General features: G+C 44.3%; 1 protein-coding gene across 2 annotated transcripts in view; it reads left to right on the top strand.

Moving 5' to 3' along the window:
* Positions 1-17,484, top strand: part of LOC110487776 (actin filament-associated protein 1-like 1) — a 71,434-nt gene that overhangs the window by 40,299 nt on the left and 13,651 nt on the right. For both annotated transcript variants that reach the window (XM_036943285.1, XM_036943284.1), the window contains exons 3-8: positions 3,772-3,855; positions 4,026-4,120; positions 6,672-6,909; positions 14,116-14,336; positions 14,429-14,608; positions 16,324-16,404. In XM_036943285.1, coding sequence (XP_036799180.1) covers positions 3,772-3,855; positions 4,026-4,120; positions 6,672-6,909; positions 14,116-14,336; positions 14,429-14,608; positions 16,324-16,404 — 899 coding nt within the window. The remainder of the gene's footprint in view (positions 1-3,771; positions 3,856-4,025; positions 4,121-6,671; positions 6,910-14,115; positions 14,337-14,428; positions 14,609-16,323; positions 16,405-17,484) is intronic.

Raw genomic sequence — 17,484 nt, 5'->3', positions numbered from 1 at the left:
GATACAGATGAAGTGACTCAGGTCTGGTACAGACAGGTAGGAACAGACACACAGTCAACAGATACAGATGAAGTGACCCAGGTCTGGGACAGACAGGTATAGACAGGTAGGAACAGACAGACAGATACAGATGAAGTGACCCAGGTCTGGGACAGACAGGTACAGACAGGTAGGAACAGACAGACAGATACAGATGAAGTGACTCAGGTCTGGGACAGACAGGTACATACAGGTAGGAACAGACAGACAGTCAACAGATACAGATGAAGTGACCCAGGTGTGGGACAGACAGCTATAGACAGGAAGGAACAGACAGACTGATACAGATGAAGTGACTCAGGTCTGGTACAGACAGGTAGGAACAGACACACAGTCAACAGATACAGATGAAGTGACCCAGGTCTGGGACAGACAGGTATAGACAGGTAGGAACAGACACTCAGTCAACAGATACAGATGAAGTGACCCAGGTCTGGGACAGACAGGTATAGATAGGTAGGAACAGACAGACAGATACAGATGAAGTGACCCAGGTCTGGGACAGACAGGTATAGACGGGTAGGAACAGACACACAGTTAACAGATACAGATGAAGTGACTCAGGTCTGGGACAGACAGGTATAGACGGGTAGGAACAGACACACAGTTAACAGATACAGATGAAGTGACCCAGGTCTGGTCTGGGACAGACAGGTACAGACAGGTAGGAACAGACAGACAGATACAGATGAAGTGACTCAGGTCTGGGACAGACAGGTATAGACAGGTAGGAACAGACAGACAGATACAGATGAAGTGACCCAGGTCTGGGACAGACAGGTACAGACAGTTAGGAACAGACAGACAGATAGAGATGAAGTGACCCAGGTCTGGGACAGACAGGTATAGACAGGTAGGACCAGACAGACAGATACAGATGAAGTGACTCAGGTCTGGGACAGACAGGTATAGACAGGTAGGAACAGACTTACAGTCAACAGATACAGATGAAGTGACTCAGGTCTGGGACAGACAGGTATAGACAGGTAGGAAGAGACAGGCAGATACAGATGAAGTGACCCAGGTCTGGGACAGACAGGTATAGACGGGTAGGAACAGACACACAGTTAACAGATACAGATGAAGTGACTCAGGTCTGGGACAGACAGGTATAGACGGGTAGGAACAGACACACAGTTAACAGATACAGATGAAGTGACCCAGGTCTGGTCTGGGACAGACAGGTACAGACAGGTAGGAACAGACAGACAGATACAGATGAAGTGACTCAGGTCTGGGACAGACAGGTATAGACAGGTAGGAACAGACAGACAGATACAGATGAAGTGACCCAGGTCTGGGACAGACAGGTACAGACAGTTAGGAACAGACAGACAGATAGAGATGAAGTGACCCAGGTCTGGGACAGACAGGTACAGACAGGTAGGAACAGACAGACAGATACAGTAAAGTGACCCAGGTCTGGGACAGACAGGTAGGAACAGACAGACAGTCAACAGATACAGATGAAGTGACCCAGGTCTGGGACAGACAGGTAGGAACAGACACACAGTTACAGATGAAGTGACCCAGGTCTGGGACAGACAGGTATAGACAGGTAGGAACAGACACACAGTCAACAGATACAGATGGAGTGAACCAGGTCTGGGACAGACAGGTATAGACAGGTAGGAACAGACAGACAGATACAGATGAAGTGACCCAGGTCTGGGACAGACAGGTACAGACAGGTAGGAACAGACAGACTGATACAGATGAAGTGACTCAGGTCTGGTACAGACAGGTAGGAACAGACACACAGTCAACAGATACAGATGAAGTGACCCAGGTCTGGGACAGACAGGTATAGACAGGTAGGAACAGACAGACAGATACAGATGAAGTGACCCAGGTCTGGGACAGACAGGTACAGACAGGTAGGAACAGACAGACAGATACAGATGAAGTGACTCAGGTCTGGGACAGACAGGTACATACAGGTAGGAACAGACAGACAGTCAACAGATACAGATGAAGTGACCCAGGTGTGGGACAGACAGCTATAGACAGGAAGGAACAGACAGACTGATACAGATGAAGTGACTCAGGTCTGGTACAGACAGGTAGGAACAGACACACAGTCAACAGATACAGATGAAGTGACCCAGGTCTGGGACAGACAGGTATAGACAGGTAGGAACAGACACTCAGTCAACAGATACAGATGAAGTGACCCAGGTCTGGGACAGACAGGTATAGATAGGTAGGAACAGACAGACAGATACGGATGAAGTGACCCAGGTCTGGGACAGACAGGTATAGACAGGTAGGACCAGACAGACAGATACAGATGAAGTGACTCAGGTCTGGGACAGACAGGTATAGACAGGTAGGAACAGACTTACAGTCAACAGATACAGATGAAGTGACTCAGGTCTGGGACAGACAGGTATAGACAGGTAGGAAGAGACAGGCAGATACAGATGAAGTGACCCAGGTCTGGGACAGACAGGTATAGACGGTTAGGAACAGACACACAGTTAACAGATACAGATGAAGTGACTCAGGTCTGGGACAGACAGGTATAGACGGGTAGGAACAGACACACAGTTAACAGATACAGATGAAGTGACCCAGGTCTGGTCTGGGACAGACAGGTACAGACAGGTAGGAACAGACAGACAGATACAGATGAAGTGACTCAGGTCTGGGACAGACAGGTATAGACAGGTAGGAACAGACAGACAGATACAGATGAAGTGACCCAGGTCTGGGACAGACAGGTACAGACAGTTAGGAACAGACAGACAGATAGAGATGAAGTGACCCAGGTCTGGGACAGACAGGTACAGACAGGTAGGAACAGACAGACAGATACAGTAAAGTGACCCAGGTCTGGGACAGACAGGTAGGAACAGACAGACAGTCAACAGATACAGATGAAGTGACTCAGGTCTGGGACAGACAGGTATAGACAGGTAGGAACAGACACACAGTCAACAGATACAGATGAAGTGACTCAGGTCTGGGACAGACAGGTATAGACAGGTAGGAACAGACAGACAGTCAACAGATACAGATGAAGTGACCCAGGTCTGGGACAGACAGGTACAGACAGGTAGGAACAGACAGACAGTCAACAGATACAGATGAAGTGACCCAGGTCTGGGACAGACAGGTAGGACCAGACAGTCAGATACAGATGAAGTGACCCAGGTCTGGGACAGACAGGTATAGACAGGTAGGACCAGACAGACAGATACAGATGAAGTGACCCAGGTCTGGGACAGACAGGTATAGACAGGTAGGAACAGACAGACAGATACAGATGAAGTGACCCAGGTCTGGGACAGACAGGTATAGACAGGTAGGAACAGACAGACAGTCAACAGATACAGATGAAGTGACTCAGGTCTGGGACAGACAGGTATAGACAGGTAGGAACAGACAGACAGATACAGATGAAGTGACCCAGGTCTGGGACAGACAGGTACAGACAGGTAGGACCAGACAGACAGATACAGATGAAGTGACCCAGGTCTGGGACAGACAGGTATAGACAGGTAGGAACAGACAGACAGTCAACAGATACAGATGAAGTGACTCAGGTCTGGGACAGACAGGTATAGACAGTTAGGAACAGACAGACAGATACAGATGAAGTGACCCAGGTCTGGGACAGACAGGTACAGACAGGTAGGAACAGACAGACAGTCAACAGATACATCACAGACCTAACAACATGAGCTGGTCATAAAAGTGTGTTTAATTGTTTAGTTTTCATTCCCCCAGCGACAGGACCAGACTTCTTGTACATGAACCAATCAATCTACCGGCACGGCACCAGCTTTGTGGAATCCCTCTTCGAGACCTTTGGTGAGTTTGGTTCTTGGAGCGATTCTAACTTTATTTGGACATGCAGGGCATTAAAGATTTTCCTGCAGTTTTGCCTTGTCCATAGACTACTTTCAGGTTGAGCAGCCACCTTACTTCAAGTTGTACATTCCCAAACTTTCTCTTTAACTGTCTTCTACCTCTCTGTCCAGACTGTGACATGGGGGAGCTGAAAGACATGACAAAGGACCAGAAGCAGGACACACACACTGACACACACAGACATGACACAACAGCCTTAAAACAGGTGAGCTACACACAACACACATGTTACCGTTCCTGTGTGTTCATGTTTTTCTGTGTGTCTATGAAACAGAGGTGACAGAGAGGTGTGGCAGTAAGAGGAGATGACAGAGAGGTGTGGCAGTAAGAGTAGATGACAGAGAGGTATGACAGTAAGAAGAGATGACAGAGAGGTGTGGCAGTAAGAGGAGATGACAGAGAGGTATGACAGTAAGAAGAGACGACAGAGAGGGGTGGCAGTAATAGGAGATGCCAGAGAGGTATGGCAGTAAGAGGAGATGACAGAGGGGTGTGGCAGTAAGAGGAGATGACAGAGAGGTATGACAGAGAGGTATTGCAGTAAGAGTAGATGACAGAGAGGTATGACAGTAAGAGGAGATGACAGAGAGGTATGACAGTAAGAGGAGAAGACAGAGAGGTATAGCAGTAAGATGAGTTGACAGAGAGGTGTGGCAGTAAGAGGAGATGACAGAGAGGTGTTGCAGTAAGAGGAGATGACAGAGAGGTGTGGCAGTAATAGGAAATGACAGAGAGGTATGACAGAGAGGTATTGCAGTAAGAGTAGATGACAGAGAGGTGTGACAGTAAGAGGAGATGACAGAGAGGTGTGGCAGTAAGAGGAGATGACAGAGAGGTATGACAGTAAGAAGAGATGACAGAGAGGTGTGGCAGTAATAGGAGATGCCAGAGAGGTATGGCAGTAAGAGGAGATGACAGAGGGGTGTGGCAGTAAGAGGAGATGACAGAGAGGTATGACAGAGAGGTATTGCAGTAAGAGTAGATGACAGAGAGGTATGACAGTAAGAGGAGATGACAGAGAGGTATAGCAGTAAGATGAGTTGACAGAGAGGTGTGGCAGTAAGAGGAGATGACAGAGAGGTGTTGCAGTAAGAGGAGATGACAGAGAGGTGTGGCAGTAAGAAGAGATGACAGAGAGGTGTGGCAGTAAGAGGAGATGACAGAGAGGTGTTGCAGTAAGAGGAGATGACAGAGAGGTGTGGCAGTAAGAAGAGATGACAGAGAGGTGTGGCAGTAAGAGGAGATGACAGAGAGGTGTTGCAGTAAGAGGAGATGACAGAGAGGTGTTGCAGTAAGAGGAGATGACAGAGAGGTGTGGCAGTAAGAGGAGATGACAGAGAGGTGTGGCAGTAAGAGGAGATGACAGAGAGGTGTGGCAGTAAGAGGAGATGACAGAGAGGTGTGGCAGTAAGAGGAGATGACAGAGAGGTGTTGCAGTAAGAGGAGATGACAGAGAGGTGTTGCAGTAAGAGGAGATGACAGAGAGGTGTGGCAGTAAGAAAGATGTGACAACAGGACAGTCAATACAGATGGTTACAACCCATATTTATGTTTATTTATTTTCCATTTTGTACTTTAACATTTGCACATTGTTACAACAGTGTATACATACATAATGTGACATTTGTAATGTCTTTATTGTTTTGAAACTTCTGTATGTGTAATGTTTACTGTTCATTTTGATTGTATATTTCACTTTCGTATATGATCTACTTCACTTGCTTTGACATTGTTAACACATGTATCCCATGCCAATAAAGCCCCTTGAATTGAATTGGTTCTGGACTCTCTCTCTCTCTCTCTCTCTCTCTCTCTCTCTCTTGCTCTCGCTCTTGCTCTCGCTGCAGGGCACTTATAACAAGACTGTCCCTCAAGCTGTCAGTCACTATCAGCACATCAGTCTCCTCTGAGACCTGCTACAGCTCCCCACTGAACTATTACCAGTTAGAGAGATAGAGACACAAAGAGAGAGATACAGAGAAAGACATTGATGGGCAGAGGATTTTCTGTGCACACATGCTTGTCTCTGTTGATCTATCTTCGGGAGTTAGATGATCCCCACACTGCTCTCTGTCTACTGCTAGATGAACCCCCCTAGTATCAGATGATCCCACTCAAGAACCATAGTGTTAGATGATCCTCCATAGTGTTAGGTGATCCTCCATGGTGTTAGATGATCCTCCATGGTGTTAGATGATCTCTATAGTGTTAGATGATCCTCCATGGTGTTAGATGATCCTCCATAGTGTTAGATGATCCTCCATGGTGTTAGATGATCCCCATAGTGTTAGATGATCCCCATAGTGTTAGATGATCCTCCATGGTGTTAGATGATCCTCCATGGTGTTAGATGATCCTCCATGGTGTTAGATGATCCTCCATGGTGTTAGATGATCCTCCATGGTGTTAGATGATCCTCCATGGTGTTAGATGATCCTCCATGGTGTTAGATGATCCTCCATGGTGCTAGATGATCCTCCATAGTGCTAGATGATCCTCCATAGTGTTAGATGATCCCCTCATAGTGCTCTCAGAGCTCATCCGTCAAGCTGGTGTGGAGCGTCTCCTGTCTAGTCCCATTCTACACATATTTACCAACTGACCTAGCTTTGCACAATGTTTGTGTGGTGTGTGTATGTATGTGTGTGCGTGCGTGCGAGGGATTAATCTATATATAAATATATATATATATATGGTTACATGTTGATGTGTGATATGTAATTTATGTGCAGTATCTGTGTTTACCTATCCTATAGAGCAGTCCAGACTCCTCTCCCCCCTGCTCATCAGAGACCCCTCCTCCCTTGCCCACCACCCCCCATCCTGAGGCTTACTATGAAGAGGCAGTACCTCTCAGCCCTGGCAAGCAGCCAGAGTACATCACCACACGTGGGAGCTCCAGCCCTCCTAACTCCATAGAGGATGGTTACTATGAGGATGCAGACAACAACTCTCCTTCTACCTGCATCAACGGACGACAACGCAAAAACTCCTGTGAGTCAAACGTTGTAGAAGACATATCCTACAGTACCACAACAAGACCAGGTACATAGCTTCTGGTCTGTGTGGTTACAACTCTTTTTTCAGGGTGACATTGACGTTCTGTTCTTCGTCAGAAACATGTGCAGACGTACAGAATGTGTGTGTGTGTGTGTGTGTGTATCTTTTCTACAATCAAGAGTGAACTTCTGAGCTATAATTCACACAAAAAAAGAGAGAAACGTGTTAACATTTTACTCCTAAAGATATTTTGAAGAAGTTTCATCCCTTAACACAGACAACAACTCAGTCTAACTGTAGCTTCTTCTGATTGTCTCAGTCTAACTGTAGTTCCTTCTGATTGGTCTCAGTATAGCTGTAGTTTATTGGTCTCAGTCTAACTGTAGCTTCTTCTGATTGTCTCAGTCTAACTGTAGTTCCTTCTGATTGGTCTCAGTCTAGCTGTAGTTTATTGGTCTCAGTCTAACTGTAGTTTCTTCTGATTGGTCTCAGTCTAACTGTAGTTCATTCTTGTCCTGTGTGTGCTCCCTCTCCGGCCTCTAGGTCACCAGGCTGCTCGTTTATGGTGCACACTTCTCACCAGACACTCACCTGGACTCCATCACCTCCTTGTTTACCTGCCCCTTATATGTCACTCCCTTTGGTTTCTTCCCCAGTCGTCATTGTTTCTGTGTCAGTTCTGTGCGTTGTTTGTGTTTCTTATTTTTGTATGATGTTATTTTTATTTATTAAAACACTCACTCCCTGAACTTGCTTCCCGACTCTCAGCGCACATTGTAACAGAATGATGACTAAACAAAAGGAAGTATCAGGGAGTGTTTCTTTTTTTGGGGGGGGGGGTGATGTCGGGTCCGGGTGTTGGAGCAGAGCTACCTGGGAGGCCTCAGCCGGTTTGTAGGCTCCCGGGTTCCTGCCTTAGCATAGGTGACCGGTCCGCGCCTGATCACCGGGATCGTCATATTGGTTGGCGTCCTGTGGCGTCCGTCGGGGAGGGGGTACTGTCAAGTGTGCTCCCTCTCCGGCCTCTAGGTCATTTGTTTTGTCACCAGCATTTGCGCGTAATGACACTCACCTGGACTCTTCTTCCCCAGTCGTCATTGTTTCTGCTTCTGTTCTGCGCATTGTTCGTGTTTCTTATTTTTGTATTAAGTTGTATTTATTTATTAAATCACTCACTCCCTGAACTTTCTTCCTGACTCTCAGCGCACATCGTTACAATTCTGATTGGTCTCAGTCTAACTGTAGTTTACTCTGATTGGCCTCAGTCTAACTGTAGTTTACTCTGATTGGTCTCAGTCTAACTGTAGTTTACTCTGATTGGTCTCAGTCTAACTGTAGTTTACTCTGATTGGCCTCAGTCTAACTGTAGTTTACTCTGATTGGTCTCAGTCTAACTGTAGTTTACTCTGATTGGTCTCAGTCTAACTGTAGTTTACTCTGATTGGTCTCACTCTAACTGTAGTTTACTCTGATTGGACTCAGTCTAACTGTAGTTTATTGGTCTCAGTTTAACTGTAGTTTACTCTGATTGGTCTCAGTCTAACTGTAGTTTACTCTGATTGGTCTCAGTCTAACTGTAGTTTACTCTGATTGGTCTCACTCTAACTGTAGTTTACTCTGATTGGACTCAGTCTAACTGTAGTTTATTGGTCTCAGTTTAACTGTAGTTTACTCTGATTGGTCTCACTCTAACTGTAGTTTACTCTGATTGGACTCAGTCTAACTGTAGTTTATTGGTCTCAGTTTAACTGTAGTTTATTCTGATTGGTCTCACTCTAACTGTAGTTTACTCTGATTGGACTCAGTCTAACTGTAGTTTACTCTGATTGGTCTCACTCTAACTGTAGTTTACTCTGATTGGTCTCACTCTAACTGTAGTTTACTCTGATTGGACTCAGTCTAACTGTAGTTTATTGGTCTCAGTTTAACTGTAGTTTATTCTGATTAGGCTCAGTCTAACAGGCTGACTACACCGCTCACGTCGTGTGCGCGAGCGTTGCAAAATACATTAAGAAATCTATATTATTCAATCATTGCACCCATACTGCTTGCGCGCGCCAACGAGCATCTGCATTGCCAAGGGCTAAAATAGAAGTCTGTTCTAGTTGTTACGCACATCGCACTGCATGTCCTGCCTCTCCCATCTCCTCATTGGTTTATGGATGCAGGTACCCACGTGACACCTCCTCATTAGTTATACCCACGTGGATGACTGAAAGACGAACGAGGTCAGTGGCGGTAATGCACCTAATTTATGAAAGTTGCCAATCGCATTATAAAGTCCAGAGAAGAAAAGGCCTGGAAGGAGGAGAGATGATTAGAAACGATTTGGTTGACCGTTTTATATGTGGATTAATTGTCGGAGTAGAGGACCTTGTGCATTTCAGGTAAAATAACAACTCAATGTTCATATCCCATGACAAATTAGCTAGCAACAGCAAGCTATCTGAATTGGACAAATTAACTAGCAAGTGCAAGCTAGCTAGCTAAATTGCCATACATGTTTAATGCTTTTCGACCTGTCTCCAAATTAATGTAATTGGTTCAAAGTTTGTTTTGATATATTAACCTGCGTGTCGTGATCACGTTTGGTGTGGGGGGACAAAATAAATGTATGCACAATGGCACACGCGCGCAACCAGTTTGGGTTCTGTGTAACTGTAGTTTCTTCGTCTCAGTCTAACTGTAGTTTAATCTGTAGTTTCTTCTGATTGGTCTCAGTCCAACTGTAGTTTCTTGGTCTCAGTCTAACTGTAGTTTCTTCTGATTGGTCTCACTCTAACTGTAGTGTTGGTCTCAGTCTAACTGTAGTGTTGGTCTCAGTCTAACTGTAGTTTATTGGTCTCAGTCCAACTGTAGTTTCTTGGTCTCAGTCTAACTGTAGTTTCTTCTGATTGGTCTCACTCTAACTGTAGTGTTGGTCTCAGTCTAACTGTAGTGTTGGTCTCAGTCTAACTGTAGTTTATTGGTCTCAGTCCAACTGTAGTTTCTTGGTCTCAGTCTAACTGTAGTTTCTTCTGATTGGTCTCACTCTAACTGTAGTGTTGGTCTCAGTCTAACTGTAGTGTTGGTCTCAGTCTAACTGTAGTGTATTGGTCTCAGTCTAACTGTAGTTTATTGGTCTCAGTCTAACTGAAGTTTCTTCTGATTGGTCTCAGTCTAACTGTAGTGTTGGTCTCAGTCCAACTGTAGTTTCTTGGTCTCAGTCTAACTGTAGTTTAATCTGATTGGTCTCAGTCCAACTGTAGTTTCTTGGTCTCAGTCTAACTGTAGTTTCTTCTGATTGGTCTCACTCTAACTGTAGTGTTGGTCTCAGTCTAACTGTAGTTTATTGGTCTCAGTCTAACTGTAGTTTATTGGTCTCAGTCTAACTGTAGTTTCTTCTGATTGGTATCAGTCTAACTGAAGTTTCTTCTGATTGGTCTCAGTCTAACTGTAGTTTCTTCTGATTGGTCTCACTCTAACTGTAGTTTCTTGGTCTCAGTCTAACTGAAGTTTCTTCTGATTGGTCTCAGTCTAACTGTAGTTTATTGGTCTCAGTCTAACTGTAGTTTCTTCTGATTGGTCTCAGTCTAACTGAAGTTTCTTCTGATTGGTCTCAGTCTAACTGTAGTGTTGGTCTCAGTCTAACTGTAGTTAATCTGATTGGTCTCAGTCTAACTGTAGTTTATTGGTCTCAGTCAAACTGTAGTTTCTTCTGATCGGGCTCAGTCTAACTGTAGTTTATTGGTCTCAGTTTAACTGTAGTTTACTCTGATTGGTCTCAGTCTAACTGTAGTTTACTCTGATTGGTCTCAGTCTAACTGTAGTTTACTCTGATTGGTCTCACTCTAACTGTAGTTTACTCTGATTGGACTCAGTCTAACTGTAGTTTATTGGTCTCAGTTTAACTGTAGTTTACTCTGATTGGTCTCACTCTAACTGTAGTTTACTCTGATTGGACTCAGTCTAACTGTAGTTTATTGGTCTCAGTTTAACTGTAGTTTATTCTGATTGGTCTCACTCTAACTGTAGTTTACTCTGATTGGACTCAGTCTAACTGTAGTTTACTCTGATTGGTCTCACTCTAACTGTAGTTTACTCTGATTGGTCTCACTCTAACTGTAGTTTACTCTGATTGGACTCAGTCTAACTGTAGTTTATTGGTCTCAGTTTAACTGTAGTTTATTCTGATTAGGCTCAGTCTAACAGGCTGACTACACCGCTCACGTCGTGTGCGCGAGCGTTGCAAAATACATTAAGAAATCTATATTATTCAATCATTGCACCCATACTGCTTGCGCGCGCCAACGAGCATCTGCATTGCCAAGGGCTAAAATAGAAGTCTGTTCTAGTTGTTACGCACATCGCACTGCATGTCCTGCCTCTCCCATCTCCTCATTGGTTTATGGATGCAGGTACCCACGTGACACCTCCTCATTAGTTATACCCACGTGGATGACTGAAAGACGAACGAGGTCAGTGGCGGTAATGCACCTAATTTATGAAAGTTGCCAATCGCATTATAAAGTCCAGAGAAGAAAAGGCCTGGAAGGAGGAGAGATGATTAGAAACGATTTGGTTGACCGTTTTATATGTGGATTAATTGTCGGAGTAGAGGACCTTGTGCATTTCAGGTAAAATAACAACTCAATGTTCATATCCCATGACAAATTAGCTAGCAACAGCAAGCTATCTGAATTGGACAAATTAACTAGCAAGTGCAAGCTAGCTAGCTAAATTGCCATACATGTTTAATGCTTTTCGACCTGTCTCCAAATTAATGTAATTGGTTCAAAGTTTGTTTTGATATATTAACCTGCGTGTCGTGATCACGTTTGGTGTGGGGGGACAAAATAAATGTATGCACAATGGCACACGCGCGCAACCAGTTTGGGTTCTGTGTAACTGTAGTTTCTTCGTCTCAGTCTAACTGTAGTTTAATCTGTAGTTTCTTCTGATTGGTCTCAGTCCAACTGTAGTTTCTTGGTCTCAGTCTAACTGTAGTTTCTTCTGATTGGTCTCACTCTAACTGTAGTGTTGGTCTCAGTCTAACTGTAGTGTTGGTCTCAGTCTAACTGTAGTTTATTGGTCTCAGTCCAACTGTAGTTTCTTGGTCTCAGTCTAACTGTAGTTTCTTCTGATTGGTCTCACTCTAACTGTAGTGTTGGTCTCAGTCTAACTGTAGTGTTGGTCTCAGTCTAACTGTAGTTTATTGGTCTCAGTCCAACTGTAGTTTCTTGGTCTCAGTCTAACTGTAGTTTCTTCTGATTGGTCTCACTCTAACTGTAGTGTTGGTCTCAGTCTAACTGTAGTGTTGGTCTCAGTCTAACTGTAGTGTATTGGTCTCAGTCTAACTGTAGTTTATTGGTCTCAGTCTAACTGAAGTTTCTTCTGATTGGTCTCAGTCTAACTGTAGTGTTGGTCTCAGTCCAACTGTAGTTTCTTGGTCTCAGTCTAACTGTAGTTTAATCTGATTGGTCTCAGTCCAACTGTAGTTTCTTGGTCTCAGTCTAACTGTAGTTTCTTCTGATTGGTCTCACTCTAACTGTAGTGTTGGTCTCAGTCTAACTGTAGTTTATTGGTCTCAGTCTAACTGTAGTTTATTGGTCTCAGTCTAACTGTAGTTTCTTCTGATTGGTATCAGTCTAACTGAAGTTTCTTCTGATTGGTCTCAGTCTAACTGTAGTTTCTTCTGATTGGTCTCACTCTAACTGTAGTTTCTTGGTCTCAGTCTAACTGAAGTTTCTTCTGATTGGTCTCAGTCTAACTGTAGTTTATTGGTCTCAGTCTAACTGTAGTTTCTTCTGATTGGTCTCAGTCTAACTGAAGTTTCTTCTGATTGGTCTCAGTCTAACTGTAGTGTTGGTCTCAGTCTAACTGTAGTTAATCTGATTGGTCTCAGTCTAACTGTAGTTTATTGGTCTCAGTCAAACTGTAGTTTCTTCTGATCGGGCTCAGTCCAACTGTAGTTTCTTGGTCTCAGTCTAACTGAAGATTCTTCTGATTGGGCTCAGTCCAACTGTAGTTTATTGGTCTCAGTCTAACTGAAGGTTCATCTGATTGGTCTCAGTCTAACTGTAGTTTATTGGTCTCAGTCTAACTGAAGTTTCTTCTGATTGGTCTCAGTCTAACTGTAGTTTATTGGTCTCAGTCTAACTGTAGTTTCTTCTGATTTGGTCTCAGTCTAACTGAGGATTCTTCTGATTGGTCTCAGTCTAACTGTAGTTTATTGGTCTCAGTCTAACTGAAGTTTCTTCTGATTGGTCTCAGTCTAACTGTAGTTTATTGGTCTCAGTCTAACTGTAGTTTCTTCTGATTTGGTCTCAGTCTAACTGAGGATTCTTCTGATTGGTCTCAGTCTAACTGTAGTTTATTGGTCTCAGTCAAACTGTAGTTTCTTCTGATTTGGTCTCAGTCTAACTGAAGATTATTCTGATTGGGCTCAGTCTAACTGTAGTTTATTGGTCTCAGTCTGTAGTTTCTTCTGATTGGTCTCAGTCTAAATCAAATCAAATGTTATTGATCACATACACATGGTTAGCAGATGTTAATGCGAGTGTAGCGAAATGCTTGTGCTTCTAGTTCCAACAGTGCAGTAATATTTAACAAGTATTCTAACAGTTCCCCAACAACTACCTAATACACACTCATCTAAAGGGATGGAATAATAATATATCCATGTAAATATATGGTTGAGCGATGGCCGAACGGCATAGGCAAGATGCAATGGATAGTATAAGATGAGGTAGATACATATGAGATGAGTAATGTATGATAGGTAAACATTATTAAGGTGGCATTGTTTAAAGTGACTAGAGAGTCTCTATGCAGGCGGCAGCCTCTGAGTTAGTGATTGCTGTTTAGCAGTCTGATGGCCTTGAGATGGAAGCTGTTTTTCAGTCTCTCGGTCCCTGCTTTGATGCACCTGTACTGACCTCGACATTCTGGATGGTAGCGGGGTGAACAGGCCGTGGCTCAGGTGGTTCTTGTCCTTGATGATCTTTTTGGCCTTCCTGTGACATCGGGAGCTGTAGGTGTCCTGGAAGGCAGGAAGTTTGCCCCCGGTGATGTGTTGTGCAGACCACACCACCCTCTGGAGAGCCTTGCTGTTGAGGGCATCCGACAGGATGCTCTCAATTGTGCATCTGTAAAAGTTTGTCAGGGTTTTAGGTGACAAGCCAACTACTAACTGTAGTTTCTTGGTATTGCTCCCCCCAGACAATGACTCTGATGCTCTGAGTAGTTCCTATGAGTCGTATGAGGAAGATGAAGAGGAAAGGGGAGCAGGGCCAAGGTCCAGGCTGACCCACCAGTGGCCTAGTGATGAGAGCTCCATGCTCCCTGCCAGGGACTGTAGGATCTGTGCCTTCCTGCTGCGAAAGAAACGCTTCGGACAGTGGGCTAAGCAACTGACTGTCATACGGGACAACAGGCTACAGGTACACACACGCACACGCACGCACACACGCACGCACGCACACACACACACACACACACACACCTACCATAACCCCTGTGTTCTCTCCTCCAGTGCTATAAGAGCTCTAAGGACATGTCCCCATATTTTGACCTGCCCTTGCTCCAGTGCACTGTGGTCTACGCCCCTAAAGACGGACGCAGGAAGAGACATGAGCTGAGGTTCACTCCACCCAGTGGAGAGGCTCTGGTCTTGGCTGTGCAGAGCAGGGAGCAGGCACACAGGTGGCTCAGGGTGAGGACAAAACACACACAACACACAAATGCATGCACCTTTAGGCAACCTGCTAAATGACTACAGTCCCGTAGCACTCACGTTCGTATCCATGAAGTGCTTTGAAAGGTTGGTAATGGCTCAACCAAACAGATCCACAGATGATGCAATCTCTACTGCCCTTTCCCACCTGGACAAAAGGATCACTTATGTGAGAATGCTATTCATTGACTACAGCTTAGCGTTCAACACCATAGTACCCTCAAAGCTCATCACTAAGCTAAGGATCCTGGGACTAAACACCTCCCTCTAAAACTGGATCCTGGACTTCCTGTGGGCCGCCCCCAGGTGGTGAGGGTAGGTAGCAACACATCTGCCATGTTGATCCTCAACACTGGAGCTCCCCAAGGGTGCGTGCTCAGTCCCCTCCTGTACTCCCAGTTCACCCACGACTGCATGGCCAGGCACGACTCCAACACCATCATGAAGTTTGCAGACGACACAACAGTGGTAGGCCTGATCACAGACAACGACGAGACAGCCTATAGGGAGGAGGTCAGAAACCTGGCCGGGTGGTGCCAGAATAACAACCTATCCCTCAATGTAACCAAGACAAAGGAGATGATCGTGGACTACAAGAAAAAGAGGACCGAGCACGCCCCCATTCTCATCGACGGGGCTGTAGTGGAGCAGGTTGAGAGCTTCAAGTTCCTTGGTGTCCACATCAACAACAAACTAGAGTGGTCCAAACACACCAAGACAGTTGTGAAGAGGGCACGACAAAGCCTATTCCCCCCCAGGAAACTAAAAAGATTTGTCATGGGTACCGAGATCCTCAAAAGTTTCTACAGCTGCAACATCGAGAGCATCACTGCCTGGTACGGCAATTGCTCGGCCTCCGACCGCAAGGCACTACAGAGGCTAATGCATACGGCCCAGCACATAACTGGGGCTAAGCTGCCTGCCATCCAGGATCTCTACACCTTCCGGTGTCAGAGGAAAGCCCTAAAAATTGTCAAAGACCCCAGGCACCCCAGTCATAGACTGTTCTCTCTACTACCGCATGGCAAGTGGTACCAGAGTGCCAAGTATAGGACAAAAAGGCTTCTCAACAGTTTTTACCCCCAAACCATAAGACTCCTGAACAGCCAATTAAATGGCTACCCGGACTATTTGCATTGTGTGACCCCCAAACCCCTATTTTTTTTGCTGCTCTCTGTTTATCACATATGCATAGTGACTTTAACTATACATTCATGTACATACTACCTCAATTGGGCTGACCAACCAGTGCTCCTGCACATTGGCTAACCGGGCTATCTGCATTGTGTCCCACCACCCGCCAACCCCTCTTTTTACGCTTCTGCTATTCTCTGTTCATCATATATGCGTAGTCACTTTAACCATATCTACATACTACCTCAATCAGCCTGACTAACTGGTGTCTGTATGTAGCCTCGCTACTTTTATAGCCTCGCTACTGTATACAGCCTGTGTTTTTACTGTTGTTTTATTTCTTTATCTGCCTATTGTTCACCTAATACCTTTCTTGCGCTATTGGTTAGAGCCTGTAAGTAAGCATTTCACTGTAACCTGTTGTATTTGGCGCACGTGACAAATCAATTTTGATTTGATTTGACCTATGCAAACACACATTCTGTCACACACATACTTTCCCTTCCTTATCTCTCTGTCTGTGTGTGTGTGTGTGTGTGTGTGTGTGTGTGTGTTCTCAGGTGGTCCATAAAGTTAGTCAGGGAAAAGGACCAGAAGAGCCCACTTCTCCCATGATGCCCAGAAAGACTGAGCTGGACAAGGTGTGTGTGTGTTGTACACTAGAGTCAGTGTGTATAACACTAGAGTCAGTGTGTGTTGTACACTAGAGCCAGTGTGTTGTACACTAGTCAGTGTGTACTATACACACTAGAGTCAGTGAGGGGTTACAATAGAGTCAGTGTGTGTAAAACTAGTCAGTGAGAGGTTATATTAGAGTCAGTGTGTGTTAAACCCAATAGAACCCATAGCCTAAACACAGAACAGCAGAATAATAACAGAACAACAGAATAACAACAGAATAACAAAAGAAGAACAGACCAAAATAATATTTTAGAAAAACAGAACAACAGAATAACTCGGAACACAGAAATATAAAAGAACAACAGAATAACAAAATAACAACAGAATAACAACAGAACAACAGAATAACAACAGAACAGAATAACAACAGAACAACAGAATAACTCGGAACACAGAAATATAAAAGAACAACAGAATAACAACAGAACAACAGAATAACAACAGAACAACAGAATAACAACAGAACAACAGAATAACAACAGAACATAATAACAGAATAATAACAGAACATAATAACAGAATTATAACATAACAAAATAATAATAACAGAACAGAATTACCGAATAATCACAGAACAACATAATAAAAAAAGAACAACAGAATAATTACAGAACAACAGAATAATAACAGAACAACACAGAACAGAATAACTTCTAATGGATCAAATCCCGTTAACGGGATCGATTTGACAACATCCGGTGAAATGGCAGAGAGCCAAATTAAAATTCAATTATTAGAAAAATTTAATTTTAATACAATCACAAGTGCAATACACCAAAATGAAGCTTAACTTCTTGTTAATCCAGCCACCATGTCAGAGTTCAAAAGGCTTTACGGCGAAAGCAAACCATGATATTATCTGAGGACAGCACCCCATCAAACAAATACATGACAGTCATATTTAAACCCGCCAGGCGCGACACAAAACTCAGAAATAACGATATAATTCATGCCTCACCTTTGAAGATCTTCTTCCTTTGGCACTCCAATATGTCCCATAAACATCACAAATGGTCATTTTGTTCGATTAATTCCGTCGA

The sequence above is a fragment of the Oncorhynchus mykiss genome, chromosome 14, assembly GCF_013265735.2.
Source record: "Oncorhynchus mykiss isolate Arlee chromosome 14, USDA_OmykA_1.1, whole genome shotgun sequence".
NCBI lineage: Eukaryota > Metazoa > Chordata > Actinopteri > Salmoniformes > Salmonidae > Oncorhynchus > Oncorhynchus mykiss.
The sequence above is the reverse complement of the archived record's forward strand: the minus strand, read 5'-3'. Positions and strand labels throughout refer to the sequence as shown.